The 16,770-nt window shown below is 39.3% G+C and overlaps 1 protein-coding gene across 1 annotated transcript in view; it reads left to right on the plus strand.

Moving 5' to 3' along the window:
* RYR3 (ryanodine receptor 3) overlaps positions 1-16,770 on the plus strand; it is a 350,151-nt gene that overhangs the window by 20,042 nt on the left and 313,339 nt on the right. The window contains 1 exon segment of the mRNA XM_045583784.1: positions 11,338-11,445. Within this exon segment, the coding sequence (XP_045439740.1) occupies positions 11,338-11,445 (108 nt within the window).

The raw sequence follows: 16,770 nt of genomic DNA on the forward strand, positions 1-16,770 counted from the left end.
ATGCCAGGCAGGGAGAAAAGCTTGGCTCAATCAAGAACCAAATCAACCCTCCCGCCGTCAGTTATGCTTCCCCCAGCAGGCAGGCAGACAAGCCTCGGCCCAGCATTTTGTCTGATTTTCTTCTGGCCTCCCCTTATTTTAAAGAACACGAGCTTCACAGCAGCTCATTTTTGCCAGGCCCTTGGTAACATTTTTCTTAACTTTCCAGAAATAACTGATGCATGGCAGAATAGAGGTGACCAGGGCACCTTGGTGTTATTTTTGGTTGGGACCATATGAGGTAAGATCATAAAAGCAACAATCACATGCATTTCAAATAATAGGGTTACTCATTTGAAAGAAGGTCCTATATTTGGATGAAACCTTTAACAAAAGACCTAGAGGAAATCAGTTGCTCTCCAGGGACTTGATTTTCCTTGTTTGATCCAAGTGCTACACAGAGTCTCTCAAAGAGAATCAAAGGCCTCCTGGAGAACACCTGGACTACTGTTCTTTTTTCTTTTCTTTTCTTTTCTTTTCTTTTCTTTTCTTTTCTTTTCTTTTCTTTTCTTTTTTTTTTTTCTCACCTGAGGATATTTTTCCATTGATTTTTAGAGAGAGTGGAAGGGATCAAGAGAGACAGAGAGAAACACCGATGTGAGTAAGACACATTGATTGTTTGCCTTCCTCATGCCTGGATCAGGACGGCGAACCTGCAACCAAGGTATGTGCCTTGCCTGGAATTGAACCCAAGACTCTTCAGTCCACAGGTCAATGCTCTGTCCACTGAGCCACATTGGCTAGACCCTGAACACTCCTTAAGTACCCACTGGAGAAGGGTCCCAAGGTCTGGAATGTTAGCAGCCTTACCCAGGAGATCCTTCCACCCACCATATTTCTGCATCAATGCCTCCAGAGAAAGCTTATATTTATGAGCTCTACTGAGAAATCTCTGAGCAACATTACAAGGATAATCAATGTTGCAAATGTTGCTGTCACTTGAATTAATAAACATTCTCCCTAAAAGAGGCTAGATGTAATGGTTCTGTCGATCAGTGTCAGTAAAACAGCCAGTACCTGGGCACTTGAGGGATGAGGTAACGGAGCAGCAATTGTGAGTGTTTTCAGTGCTTTATTACCTGGGGTTGGCATTTCTCGGCAAGACTTTTATCAAGGGAAAATTGGCCTGCAACTTGGATTTCCTGCTCCTAGGTGGTGGTGTTACTTCCCTTACATAGAAAATGTTTCAGCAAGTGTTCTTAAGTAAATATTTAATTTCCTATTAGAAACCTTTTATTTTTAAAAATATCAACACCTTTCTATAACTTGATAACATTCTTCCTTTTCCTTGCATATAGCCAACTGTTATCGCTTCCCTTCTGAATACTGGCTCTTGTCTTGGAGTAAACCTCAGGCCAGAGTGGCATCAGATGCTGTAATTGCTCTGTTCGTGGCTGAGAATGATTCTGCTTAGTAAGTCTCCTTGCAGCGCCGTAGTGATTTTCCACAGCTTAGGTCCTCCCAGGGCAGCTCCCTCATCCTTCGAATGAAGAACCACTAGAGACTGCTCGATGCTGAGAGCATCACATTCCTGTGCTTGGTTCCTCAGGCATCAAGAGGGACCTTATTTACTTCATTTAAATATATATATATATATTGCCGAAACTGGTTTGGCTCAGTGGATAGAGCATTGGCCTGCAGACTGAAAGGTCCCAGGTTCGATTCCAGTCAAGGGTATGTACCTTGATTGTGGGCACATCCCCAGTGGGCACACCTAGGCAGCTGATCGGTGATTCTCTCTCATCGATGTTATAACTCTCTATCCCTCTCTCTTCCTCTCTGTAAAAAAATCAATTATACATATATATATATATATATATATATATATATATATATATATATATCCCTCTTCTCTTCCACAAAAATAAGTTTTTCCATTCATTTTCAATTTTGTGGACCTTGCAGTCTACATATAATGGCTTTTGTTATAAAAATCAAGCAAAAAGTTGAAACTCAACTGTTTTGAATAGTTTCTGTATGTATTTTCAGAAAGACTCTCTATCCTTTACCATAGCAAAATATTTAAAGAATAGAAAACCTAGGCAAAGTTTTATGTGCTGCAACCTTGTTCCATGGTAACAGCTCTTAATACAGGCAAAATCTCTTCCTTAAAAATGTTTAGAATCTGGATAGACACAACTTAAATGCATACATGTATGTCCTTAGATGGAAACTGTCCCATTATGCCCAGAATTGAGGTGCCTTTGGGAAGAGAAAGCTTACATGGAAAGTTTGTCTTAGATATTGAAAGTTCATGAAAAGATGGCAATGATCTTGCCTGCCAGAAATCTTGATTTTTATAAAGTTCCAGCACCCTAGGAGTCCCAGCAACTTCATTCTGGAGTCTTTGTATTCCTAGTTGTCATTCTGAAATAGAAACCTCTTTCTGAAATAGTCAAGAACTCAATATAAATTCTTTAAGTTTTTATTAGAGTATAAGAGTTTGCAGAGGGCATGGGAATAGAATTCTGTACTCTTGATGTCTGGATGCGAAACTTCTCTGCAGGAATGTTGACACAGCATGAGTCAGAAAGAGTTGAGTTTGAAATTCAGGATTTAAATGCTATCCACAGCATATGACTGTGGAGAAGTGTTTCAACCTTGCTGAGTCCCATTTTTCTCATCTGTAAAATGGCTATAATTTCTTTCCTTCAAAGGTTGAGGTAAGGGTTAAATGAGATAATATTTATGAACATTTAGAATAATACTTAATATAATTATATAGATAGGTAAATAGAGGCATTTAAAATGTGTTATATTGGTTCTATTCTTATTTCTCTACTTGCCCATAGAAGTTTTACCTAATATCTTTGTATCTCAGTTGACCCACCTCTAAAATGATTGATAACACCTAGCAGACAGATCATGAGAATTCTTGCTTCATATTACACAGTGTTTTATAAAGTATCATGCTTTTAAAAGATACTAACTTGTAAGAGCATGTAATAAATAACTTCAAAATGCAATGGGCACTTAATTTTAAAGTGTGCCTTTAACATTTATGTAAAACATTTTTTGTACTTGTCCAATAAAAATTTATCTGGCCACTGGGTAAAGCTAGCAATAAAACTACTGGTCCGCGATGTGTTAAGCTATCTGTTTTCATAGAAATCCAGAGACTTGCAGAAGCTTTCAATTTAAGCATCTACACAAATAAAAGAGAAATATGCAAATTGACCATACCTCAGTGATGCCCACTAGCCAATAAGAAGTGAGTATGCAAATTAACCTGGGTCCTGAGTGCTCAAGGAAAACCATTGCCAGCAGCCAGGGGAAGGAAGGCCTATTGCATGAATCTTTGTGCAATGGGCCTCTAGTCTATCTATATAAAACCCTAATATGCAAATCAACTGAACTGGGGAATGACTGGTGGAATGACCAGTTGCTATGACATGCACTGACCACCAGGGGACAGATGCTCAACACAGGAGCTTCCCCCAGCCCACAGGCAGCACCAATGGGGGGCAGGACTGGCAAGTGGGTGGCACCAGGCCAGCCAAGGCTGGTATGAGCGGGGACCCCAATCACCTTGCCGCTCACCCCACAGATCGGCCATGATCACCAGCCAGGCGTTGGGACCCTACCCATGCATGAATTTTGCGCACTGGGCCTCTAGTTCACTATATAACTCTATTATAAACTATCAACAACTTAGCAGAAGTGGCAAAGGTAGGTTTAAAAGCACTGAACTGCCTAAATGCTTAAATAAAACCTGGTTGGGATGGATGTAGGTATTAGGTTGGTTAATGACTTGCTCTAGCTTTGAAGTATAAACACAATACAAATAATTATGTATTATCAATAATAGATATGGTGTCTGTTAATGAGCTCATGTCTGCTGGAGGTGGATGAGATAATGTCTATAAAGTGCTTAGAGCTCCTGAAATGCAAATTACATGTGCCATCTCTGGCTATCCTGAGGCTATTCCATGGACAGTGGTCCTTCGCCAACATCACACTGTACCCAAGGGAGCCTGGTTGAGATGGAACATTTTCTGGAAGAGAGAATGGTTTTCTGCTCATGATGGCTTAGGAAATCATCTCATCTATGGTCTCTGAGTGGGACTACATTAAGCCATCATAGAGAGATGATTATCAGTCCTCTTTGAGGCAGTGCAGTGAAATGGAACTCAAATTATGTAGAAGACTGAGACCAGCTCTGACTGTTAAGACAAATTGCCCTTAGAGGAACAGTCTCCTTTTATACACCCAATTTGAAATCTAGAGCCGTGAGACTTGAGACTAGGCAGTCTCAAGCAGCATGAAGAGAGCACAAATGAGTACAATTGACGTAGTCTTCCTTAATAAAATCTAGAAGTTTCAAGGCTTATTCTTGAATAAAGATATCCTGTTTGTCAAGGACCTCCCCCTCCCACCCCCCATCCCCCCTAGCTTTGTCCCCTGAGTTTTGCGACTGTCTTATGGTTCTTCTGTTTGATTACGCCTACTAACATCTTGTAGGCCATGGGGGAGCACTTTTCTCTCTTTAATGTTCTGGCTAACTTACAGACCAAGAATTTTTTCTCACTTTACATAATCTAACCAAAGTAGACTAGAAATTCCAAAAAATTGTTTTTGTTAAACCCTATGGAAGTACACAAGAAAAGTAAAGATGGAAGGGCCAATGTATTCCTATATTCTGGATTAAAATTTCTGATTCTTAATTAACATACTCACTGCTCCTGTCCTTGTTTACATGGAACCCCAGAGGAAAGAATGACCTGTCTGAGTCCCTTGCTTTCTACCTTCAGACTTGTCACTGATTGGATGTTTTTGCAACATCTGCCCACGGGCTATGTTGACTCTTCATAAATGTGGGTCCAAGAATGTGAGATTCACTTCTCCCAGCTATCTCAGCTCTGCTTCCTTAGGTGTGATCTCTGTTATCATAGTCACTCCTCCTCATGTGATTGACATTAGAAGTCACTTCACTTTGCAGGTGAGACTCTGGAGCCTGCCATGGATGTAGGGCTGAGTTCGTGTAAACCCACAGCCCATAAGTATGGCATTAATCTAGCTGCTCAGTCCTGGGACTGACGTAGGAGGTATAGGTACAAAAATTAGTAAGCAGGAGTTATCTACTACTTTCTCCTTCCTTTGCTCACTCGTTTGCTGACTCATAATACTTCCAGTACTTGACTTTTTCTTTTGGTGAAAAAACAAAGGAAAGTAAGGGAAAAGTTTGTGTAAAGCCCATAACTTAATAATGCTATTTCAACTAATGGAATTTTAAACAAAAGAGAACACACACACACAAAATGGAAAGAATAACTCATCTTATTCATTTATTAAACAAAATTTTGAGTTTTGCTGTGTGCCAGGAACTTCTTGCCTACATAAACCCTCTTCAGGCCAAGAGCCAGCCTGGGCGGGCCTTTTCTAATCATAACATCTTTTAGAGGACCCTGGGTCCTACAAGACATATTCATACCCCTCAAATTCACATTGAATATACTCCTCTGCATTGTTTCATAAAGTGTCATGCATAGCAGGTCTGTCTCTTGAAGGTTAAAAATTCCCTAAAGGATAGAAAAAGTCTTACTTTTCTCTTTTGTTTCCCACAGCTGCTAGCACAGTCCAGAATGCATATTATTGTGCTCCCTACATGCTGACTAACTGCTTGAGGGACATGGGAAAGGAATGTGAGGTTAATTGGGGTGATTTTGTTTGCTAGGTCTCTAGGAATTCTCTTTGTAGAGAATATGTGTCATTTTCTCAAACTCTTCCTCTCCTCCTAGATGACCCTACCTTAGTGGCATCTGCAGAGATCTGCATATATAGTTAGAGCAACTTCTTTACCCTCCCATTATCATTGGCTTAAATGGGAGATTCCAGTGGACATTTTGCCAAGAGTAATTACTGTCCCTGTGGTACTTTGGACACTTGGTGTGGCTTGTTCTCACTGAATCCTACATTTTTTCACTCTGCACCATCCAATAGAAACACTGGTCTTCTTCCACTCCTTTCTCATCATCTCCCATATCCAATTAATCACTAAGTCTTATAACACCTAACTTCTCCAGATATTTCAAATTCATTCCCTTATTTTCATCTCCACTGCAGTTGATTTAATGCATACCATTGTCACCTTGTAATTACTTTATTGCAACCATTTCCTAATGTGTTTCTCTGCCTTTATCTAGCCCCCTTCACACCGGACCTTAATGATCTTTCAAAGATGAAAATTTTGTCACATTGCTTCCTGCAATACTTCCTTTAATTGTGTTCCATTGTTATGAAGATAAAGTCCAACCCTCTTGACAAGGAGACACAAGACTCCTCAATCTTACACCTATTTTTCTTCAGCTTCACTTCTCATCTTCCTTTGCTTGCTTCCCCATCCCCCTTCTCCTCCCACTTTTCCTTCTACTATTCCAGACACATTCATCTCTGTGTGCTTCTTTACATGCATTCTTACTCACCTCTGAACATTTTGAACCATATTTTGGAAGTTGTCCATTTGTTTCCCCAACTTTCCACTAGACCACACAGCCTTACAGAGCAGAGGTTTTGCCTATCCTTACACAAAATAAGACTTCAAAAATATCTATAATAATAAAAGTATAATATACTAATTAGACCAGACATTCTTCTGGATGATCTTCCAGACAGGGCTGTGAGGGAAGCCTGAGTCTCAGGTGCCTGCTGGTGGCCAAAGGGAAGCCCGGGGCCCGGGTGCCAGAGGGAAGCTAGTGCTGGCAGCCAGGGGAAGGAAGGCCTACTCTTGCATGAATTTTGACCATGGGGCCCCTAGTCTATCTATAAAAAAAGCCTAAGTGACCATTATGACCGGACACTGAATGACCAGCCAGTAGTTATGTTGCACACTGACAACCAGGAGAAGACGCTCAATGCAGGAGCTGTCCCCTGGTGGTAAGTTTGCTCCCACAGCCAATTTCCCCTGGCCAGCAACCTCCTACAGCCCCTCCTCTCACCAGCCGACCCTGATGGGCCCTGATCAGGACTGGGTGAGATGGCCCTAATCTGCCCCCATCACCAGCCAGGCCAAGTGACCCCACCCATGCACAAATTTGTGCACTGGGCCTCTAGTTGGTTATATAAATGAATATTTAAGTGAGTTATTGATTTTGTTTCTCTGTGTGGAATGAAATCTGACATTTATGAATAGTTATTATATACCAGATCCTGTTTTAATCTCTTTAAATATAAAAATGTAGTTCATCCTTAGAAGTAAGTACTATTACATCTTTATTTTACACATAAGGAAACTAATGTGCACGGAGACTAACATCATTTAGCTAGTAAGTAGTTGAACAGAGACAGGACCTCAGGTAGTATACACTAGAGTGTTCACTCTTAACCAATATGCCCTTTATTGCTTTTAATTCAAATTTACTGATGCATTTACAGGGCATATTATTTAGGCGTGTTTGGGAGAGAGCCAGATTGATTAACAGAGAAGTGGAAAAAGTCTCATGATAATGAAAAAAGAAGGGTCTCTTGAGCAATAAGCAGGAGATGAGAAGGGACTCAGCTGGGCAGGTGGATGCTCCATGCAATTCATCTGCAACCACAGCCACATATTGAATAGTGTTTTGGGACACAGAGAGTCAGTTCAAGAACACTTGTATTGAGCACTTACTGGTCTATGTATTGGGAATACCAAAAGTAGAATTAGACATACATTTTTCAAGATACCTGCAATCTAGTGAAACAGACTATAGTTCATAAAGAATTGTATAAGCCAAAACATACTATAGCTAACAGTGTAATAGAGGAATGTCAATCCCCCTTCTTATAATTAAGTCGCCTCTTCATTTCCCTGAAGGCTTGTCTGAATACCATACTGAATGCTTATTGTGGGATACTAGGTAGAAAAATGCTAAATAAATCTAGTAAGAGGACTATCAGATTCCCACAATTTAGATCTAGTAAGTCCCAGAAATTACTTTTATTGCAAGGAGGAAGATGTTACATAAATTTGTGGGACATGAACAGTCCATAGGCCTTCTTTTTCACTATTTTTTATGTAGTGGGGCTAAATGAATACCTAGTTCCTGGCTTACCCAGGGCCCTGGCTTTTCAAGGTTTTCTGTAGGACATTTGGAAACATAGAGCTTCTGTAGTCTGAGGACAGGTCTGGGGAGAGTGATGAGGAGCTATTTCTGAACAGATGTCAACAGAGCTCTCCTCTCCGTGCTAAGAATCATCAAATACATGCCCCATGCCTGCCAGACAGAGTGACTGAGGCACAGACTCCGGAGCACAGAGACAATGAGCTGGCCTCCTAGGGGACTATCACGCTGAAAACAAATTAGCTTTGCTGGACCAGTGGCTTTTGCTCATTCTTGGGCAATGTGTAGAAGGGAGCTCAGGTTGGTGTGGAGTTTAATTAAGGATGGCAGCTAAAGTAGCGGGTCAGATGGCTCTGTGCTCTGCACTCCATTCATGTCATGAAGATTTGTTAATGGCATTTTGTTTTTCTTCAGATATTCCTGTTGCCCTGTTCCTTCCTTTGCAACTGCCCATGTGATGTGATCTTATCTCTGAGTATAGAGTCCAGGCAGGGAGCACATTCCAGAGGTAGTAAAACTAACCTGTAAGGAAACTATGTAAACCAGTGGCAGATGGAGTGCTCCCAAATAAAATGCTTCCTCCCCTTGCTCACTGTGACCTGGTGTAATGTGCCCTTTCATTGCCAGTGATTAAATCATGACCACTATGGGCCTTTTAAATCTGGAAGGAAAAGAAAAATATGATTGAAGCATGCCTAGTGTCCGTGTTGTCAGTGGTGCTCCATCAGGATGGGTGAGGACAGTGTTGGGGAAGAGCTTCTCTCTTCTGTCCAAGCAAATAGGCACAGGGAGGAAAGAAAGCTGATTTAGAATTGCACAAGCTCGTGTGAAGGCAGAATCTCGAGCACTGGAACTGTGAAAAGTTTCCAACATAAAGAGAAAGTACTTGTAGAAGTGAGCATGAATGTTGAGATCATTCCATCAGTCAAAGAGCATACTGAAAAGTACTAGCCTAACTACAAGCATTTTTGGAAATCTTCAAATCACATGCTCCAGTGAAGTGGTGGAGAAAGAGTAGACAGTCAAACCGGGCTTTTTTTCTTTTTTTTCTTTTTTTTTTTTTTTCTTCCTATTCTGGTTACATGAAATACAGTAGACTAAGAAGCAGTGGGAAAGACCTCCTTAAAATCATCTGAGATGGCATCATATTTGGGGAGAATTGGATGATATGTTTATGGCATAAGGTCTTTAGAGAAATGCCTTATCCTATTATTGTATGCTTCTTGTAATGATGCTATATGTGCTCTAAAAACACTGGGTGTGAAGCTCTGCCCTGCATCACCTGCTGTCTGCTTGCTCAAGTCCCATACAAATGAGTTAATTACCTATAGCAAGAACAGACTTTGAAAACAAAGCAGGGGGTGTGAGGAATAATTGTTGCCTGCTGGTGTTACAATTTCTCCTAGGTTACAACACTTTCATAAAGAGAACTGGGCAATTCCCTATAATACCAAAATTCTAGAAGGAATGGGTTTTTAGGATTTCTGACTGTCAAGACCCTAAGCAGAAAAGTTATTGAAGTAGAAAAGTACTTAAAATGTATGTCACCCATGGACTAATAGCCTTTGGGATAGGATTACCCATTCTTGGCTTGGGGGAGGTGGGGTGGGTCTTAACACTTTAATGAATAGGATCAGTAGGCAGGACCAGCAAGTAAGGCATTGAGGTTGGGGAGGGGGATAAAGAATGTATAAACACTTGGAAATTAAAGAGGTATTTACAGATTACCAATTCTATAATCTGTATTTTAAAAATGAAAATGTTGGTGTCAGAGAGGTTCTCTGTGCTGGTTTTAACTTTTGAAATCGAAGCTCCATGGAAACAGCCCTACCTGTCTGGGAGTGTTAGACATAGCTGCTGGTGACTTCTGGTCCTCCTTCCTCATTCCTGATATTCTCATGGTGTCAGGGTTCTGCCAATATCACCTAGGAAACAAAGGCTTGGTATGCAAACTGATTGTAAATCATATTCCCAGAGAAATTTTGGGAGACTGGATTGTAAACTCCTGAAGAACAATGATTTGTTTTGTGTGACTTTTTATCTTTCTCAATCCCAACCACTGTCTTTTACATAAATGTCATTCATACTTAAAGATGTGCTGATTGAAAGTATTCTAGTTGTGAAAAATATCTTAATATTATCATCAGTGGCAGACACAGCATAGAGTTTAAGTGTCAGGGCTAGGGAGACAGACTACCTGTATTTGAATCCTGCTCAGCCAAATAAAAGCCTTACCTTGGACAGATGATTTTCAGGCGTCCTCAAACTTTTTAAAGTGGGGGCCAGATCAAGGTCCCTCAGAGAGCTGAAGGGCCGGACTATATGAACTACTAATTCCTACTGTAACACCTCAGCTGCGCTCACTGCCCAAAAAACCTGGCGGGCAGGATCAGACTCCTCTGCGGGCCGTAGTTTGAAGACCCCTGATACTTCTCTGTGCTTTAGTTTCCTGGGCAGGAAACTGGAATATCAACCATCTCTACCTTGTAGGGAAGTAGTGATATTTAAGTGAGGTAGTTATGTAGAGCACTTAATGTCTGGCAAAGAAAGTACTCAATGAGCATTAGACATTACTAGTCACAATACAAAGAAGGCTCTCTTTAATTGTGGTTGATAATGTTCCAGAACAGATAAGACATATCAAAACATGACCTGAGCACATAATAAATTAGAATGACTGTTATAGAGGTCATCAATTCTTATAATTCTGGACATTTCTTTGTCCATAACTACAATATATTTATATAGCTCTTAATTCCCCTTATTGGTTCTTTTTACACTGTAGTATTAAGGTGTGTTTTTTTTTAAATAAACAAATTTTCTAATCTGGTTATCATTATCTAGGTGCCACATTCTAGTCTGTCCATCAACATCTTAACAAATTTTTATGATGAGATCCTGGTGGCTTTCTTCCTTTGGTCCCTCCAAGACATCGGTGTAGCTCAGCCTATCCTTCCTGTCCCTTCTTCACTGAGTTATATGTGTGTTCTCCCCCTTGTATGCCTCCAATCCTCAGTTAAATTGATCCTGACATCTTGGTCACTGTTCCCTTAACACTTGAGAATTTTATTTTTCTCACCCTTTAGAATCCAGCATAAAACCCATCTTAACATGAACAAGAGAAATTCACTTTCTTTCTTCCTATTCATCCATTCATCCAACTGTCACTTTGATTCATAGGCTTTTGTCCTTGACGTGTTATTACATGACTGATCCCTAACTGATATGAGTAGGTATCCTCATTCTGATTTTATTTCCACAGTGTGTTCCTCCAGATCTCTGTGTCTGCAATTTTGTGCTGGAGCAGTCCCTCTCGGTGAGAGCTCTGCAGGAAATGCTTGCCAACACAGGTGAAAATGGTGCCGAGGGGGTAAGTACCTGAATTATGGCTTAGGTGAGGATTGGGATGCACCATAGCCCAAAATACATATATCATTTTGCTCCTTGAGCTTTGAATGGGAAAAACCTTAGGGTCCTTGGGGTGATTCATATGGAGACAGTAAATCTTTCTCTCTAGGTTTAATTCCTCTTATTTAGCAATTCTAATCTTTCTTCCTTTTGATTAACCAACTTACACTAAAAAAATAGAAAAGACCACCATTGATGCTGCCTGAGCAGGGAGTTGGATATTGAACCTACTCCCCTTCTTTCTTCCATAACCCACCAGGAAATGTGAGGGACTCAGAGGGCTTTGAGATAGAGAGTGCCTATTAAACGGGGTCTTTTTTCTTGAAGAGTTTTGACTGCCCCCATATAACACCAGGTTACAGCAGTTTGGAAAAGATTTCCTTGGAATTCAAAATTTTTGAAATGTGCCCAGATCTCCACAGTTTCACTTATGATGACTAAACACAGAGCTATCTTGAGGTTCTCTTACTTGGGCCAGTAAAATGACACCTAAGTATTAAACTTAGGAGTGATTTGTCATACCTCCTGTGTCAGAAGGTCCTTGGCCAGAGACTTCAGAATAATATTTTACCCTTTTTTTCCCTTAATGACCCACTTCTATTTATATAAATTTATCATCAATTATTTTAATTTTATGGCTTAAATATTTCAAAAACAAACACCTCTTTCTATCTCCATTATACACTGTATTATTCCTTCTTTTGTTCTTTTATACTGCTATTGTTCCTTCCATACTTACTCCTCACCACCACCACTTTTTCCCATTCAGCTGTTTATAGTGTTCTTTCTAAAATGCAGATTTAATCATTATACTTCCCTGTTTTATTTTTTTAAATATATCTTATTAATTTCAGAAAGGAAGGGATAGGGAGAGAGAGACAGAAACATCAATGATGAGAGAGAATCATTGATTGGCTGCCTCCTGCATGCCCCCATTGGGGATCAAGCCAGCAATACCAGTATGTGCCCTGACCAGGAATGGAATAGTGACCTCCTGGTTCATAGGTTGACAACCATTAAGCCATGCTGGCTGGGCTACCTCCCTATTTTAAAATCCTTTGTCAGTCATTATCTTGAGAAAAATTCCAAGTTCCTTAAGTAGACAAAAAGGCCTTCAGGATTTGGTGTCCCATCTCTCACCATATCCCCCCAGGACACTTGGTGTTCCAATCATATTGAATTCGTTTTACTTCTAGAAGAACAACAGTTCTCTTTGCCTATGATCATGTGTATCAGCAAGTCCCTTCATCTAGAACAGCTTCTTACTCCTCTCTTCCTGTAGGTCATCTATACTTCTCTTTAAAGGAGCCAATTTAGGTATTAGATCTACTGAGAAGACTTTGCTGAGCCTGCAGTTCTAGGATGGGTACCTTGCTTGAGCAAAACTCAGTAAATAGTTATTATCATTCTCTACCATAATTGCAAGTCTAATTTTCTGCATCTTGTACTGGAGAGTAAGTGCACATAGGTAAGATCTATTTGCTATACCTAGCATGGATTATTTTTACTTGATTCTAATGAACTCCTGCATAATAAAGAAGTATCTCATTTATGGTATAAGAGACAATGACTAGCTCAAGAGAAACAATATTTACATTTAGGCCATCTTCCAGCTCCTAATATAATCTCACACAAGTCTTCCATCTCCTGAGACCAGTGGGTTCTCATCTATAAAATTAGAATATTTAATTAGTTGTCTAGGGTTATTAACACTAATATTTGTAATTCTTCACTGTTTTGGTTTAGAATAAAATGCTTTCATCAGCCACCAGAAAATAGCTTTGTTTTCTTCATTAGAGTATGAACACAGGTGAATTTTTTTGTGTGCTTTTGATATTCACTGATGTCTATGTTCACTTCCTCCTTGCATTGACCTCAGTACCCCATGCTTTCCTCCAAAGGCACACACTCTCAAACATTTCCAGTTTAGTGGAACAAATTTATTTTTCATTGTGAACTGTTTTTCCAAGATGAATAACTCATCATTTACAGATTTCTTTGATGAGGGCAGACTGGTTGATTTGGAATATCATGACTTTCACTGCCAACCAAGATCAGCTAGACCTGCCTATTTATGTCCCTAGGATAGAAAGTGGGAAGACAGAAGCTATATTAACTGGAGAATTGTCTCTTGAGCATTCTGTTTTGTTCAAAAACTGCATTTCAAAGGACTTTGTTTCCTTTATCATTTAGCATGAGTGAGTCAGGAAGTCCTGTAGATGACAAAGTAAATTCAAGTGTTCTGATTATAATCCTTGTTCTTCTTTGTTGCCAAGAACTTAAATAATAGCCTTAATTAATTTGTCTTTAAAAAGAATAAATGATTTATTTTCCAAATAGAAGGCAAAGACCAATACTTAGTTTTGGAACGTATGAATGAGACCTTCCTTAATTACTAGCCATGTTATAGCAGAAGTTTACTCAATATAGCTATATATTTCAGGGCCTATCTTTAATATATACTATGCAAAAACCAATACATTAAATCTTATTGGGGGGGGGGGTATTCTCTTTGAAGACTCAAGTCCAAAATAAACAATTCATGACATTTTTATTATTAAATATTCATTGGATAATATGTCTTATTGCCTTTTTTGTGCTATTTTACAAAAAATAAATAAACAAAAAGAGATCTAACAGTTATTTTACTTCTTGACACATTATATTATTATTAACTAGAAATCTTAGAGCTAGCAGGAAAGGAAAAGAGAGCTGGAGTAAGGTGGGACAGAATACTCTTTTTAAATTATTAAGGTTTTATTATTTATTGGCAGCTCCACTAATTAGTTACCTAAACAGCAGCTTCAGTAACTCCAAGCTTCTTGGAACTCTCTCACAATTCCATCTGGGCTCTCTCTCTTTGTTATGAGAAATTATATTTGTATATAACCTCTTGAGTATGGTTGTTTTCCTTTTCTGAAGTGATTGCTGTGCACAATTGCTATTAGAAATTAATTTGATTTTAGATGATAATATTCAGCAGGGAAGAAAAAGAAAAAGAGGAAAAATAAAGAAGGAAATAAGTTAACATGACAGACCATAATGATTCGCTGAGGAGCCTAGGGGTGTTGAAATGGCGTAACACCTCCTTTGTATGCCAGTCCCTTCAGTTTGGAAATAGGTACCTACTGCATTTAAATAGATATTATGTTCACTAATGATCATGGCTGCCACCAAAGGGGATGCTTTGATGAGTGTGGGTTTTTTCTTGCAGCCATAAATTGGTCCTTGCATGGTATGTCTGTTCACTGCTGTGCAGCAGCTGAACAATTTAAAAATGACTTCAGTTGTTTATTTATTCACGTGATGAGTGTACAGAAGTCCTTTTACAGAGATTTACAATTTTTCAGGAACTCTTGCTAACAAAAAAAAACAAAACAAAATGTCCAGCTCCACATCTAACAAAAAGAGTTTATTATTGAAATGTTCTTAGCTGCAGCCAACAGCACAGGGGACACAGCTTTATGCTGAAAAGGAGAATAAATGATGAGGAGGAACTGGGGGCAGAGAACATTGGGTGCGCTTCAGAATCCACCCTAGTTAAACTCATCCTTGGGTCTCTATCTCTGATTCAATTTTATCTGATTTTATTCTGGGGAAAACTGCCAACAAATAAATATTTGGCACCGTGACCAATTAAATGTCTGGAGTTTTTAAAAATATATTTATATTGATTTCAGAGAGGAAGGGAGAGGAAGAGAGATGGAAATATCAGTGATGAGATAGAATCTTTAATCTCCTGCCTCCTGCATACCCGCCAATAGGGATCAAGTCCATAATCCGAGCACGTGTCTTGACTGGGAATTGAACCATGACCTCCTGGTTCATAGCTCGATGCTCAACAACTGAGCCACACCGGCTGGGCTAAATGTCTGGAGTTTGAAATACAATCTCTGCTTGCAAACATTAAAGTATTTTTTACATTTGTGATTGATGGGCTGGACAGTATGTGCAATACCCAGTCACCTTCAGTAGGACATGGGGCCAGGGGTGATGTCACCATTTCCCTCTGAGTCTTTATTCACATCATCCTATAGAAACAACCTTGAATATAGTCAGTCACCAGAACAGGCTGCCTATTATGAGCAAATTTGTAAGGTGAATTCAAGCCCAATGCAAATTTTAAAGAGTAGTTGTCAACATAATCCCCCCAAGCTTTTACATGAAAGAGCAATTATACCAGGTAGATTTGGTTGTTATATTGTAAATACAAAATATTCTTTTTGGATGATCAGAAAATAGATCAAAACACACAATAGAAGAATTCAAAATCAGAATGTTATTTTTTCTCCCTTTCAAAAGAAAAACAGGGGAAAGTCAATAAAGTTGATAATTTAATACCGTGGTATATAGTTCCCACAGACTGGACAGTTGGCAGGGGTAGTAACCCCAGATTGAACAAATAACCTGCTGGATGCTGGCCCTGGGGTGGGGAAGTCCTCATTGGGGGCACCAAGAGATACTTGGAGAGCTTGATGCAGTGGCTTTTTACCAACTAGTGCAAAAGAAATTCAGTTTAAACACCTCTTGGGGTTATGTTGGTGCATCCTGGTTACCCTGGTATATGGGCAGAGTTGCAGTTTAACATGAGCTTCTTGACAACAAAGAAGCTCATGGGATTTACATCATGCAACTTGCAGAAGTGATTGTACTTTTTCTGAAAAGGATATTTTATATCCTATTCTAAAAGTATAATTACTGTTAGAATTTACCTGCCTAATGTTAGATTTGACTCATTCAATGATTTTCCTCTTTTTAAAAATGTTCTCTTTAACAAAATGTCAATGGAGATGAGGTTTATTTAGAATTATGTACATAGTTCCTCCACCAGTCTTCTTCTCTCCCCACACACATGCCAAAATAAATTTTCATTTTGCCTCTTTTCTGACAATTATGAAGGGAAGGCTAAAACCTCACATTAAGAGGCTAAATCTGGATGAGGGGATATCCCCTCTCTTCTATAATATAGAAATGACAGACAGTGGGAGCTCAGGGCCCCAGAAATAGAGGTAGGGATCTTATTGGCCTTCTTTGTTCTGGATGACTACAAGATCTCTAAATGTGGGCACAGCTGGAGTTCAAACTTTAGATAAGGCTTCAAATTACTCTCATCAGCATCTGTTTTCATTTGTTTATTACATAACAATGTCAGGTTAAATGCATCTTTAGCACATTCTTTTTTAATGATGTTTTCACATTTTTGTGACTAAAATTATCTATGATGATAAGAAGAGTGAATGTCCTGAACTTGGCTATAAAGTTTATGACCTGTTCTCTAAGGACCTTT

The sequence above is a fragment of the Pipistrellus kuhlii genome, unplaced genomic scaffold (genome assembly GCF_014108245.1).
Source record: "Pipistrellus kuhlii isolate mPipKuh1 unplaced genomic scaffold, mPipKuh1.p scaffold_m20_p_1, whole genome shotgun sequence".
In the NCBI taxonomy this organism is placed as follows: Eukaryota; Metazoa; Chordata; class Mammalia; order Chiroptera; family Vespertilionidae; genus Pipistrellus; species Pipistrellus kuhlii.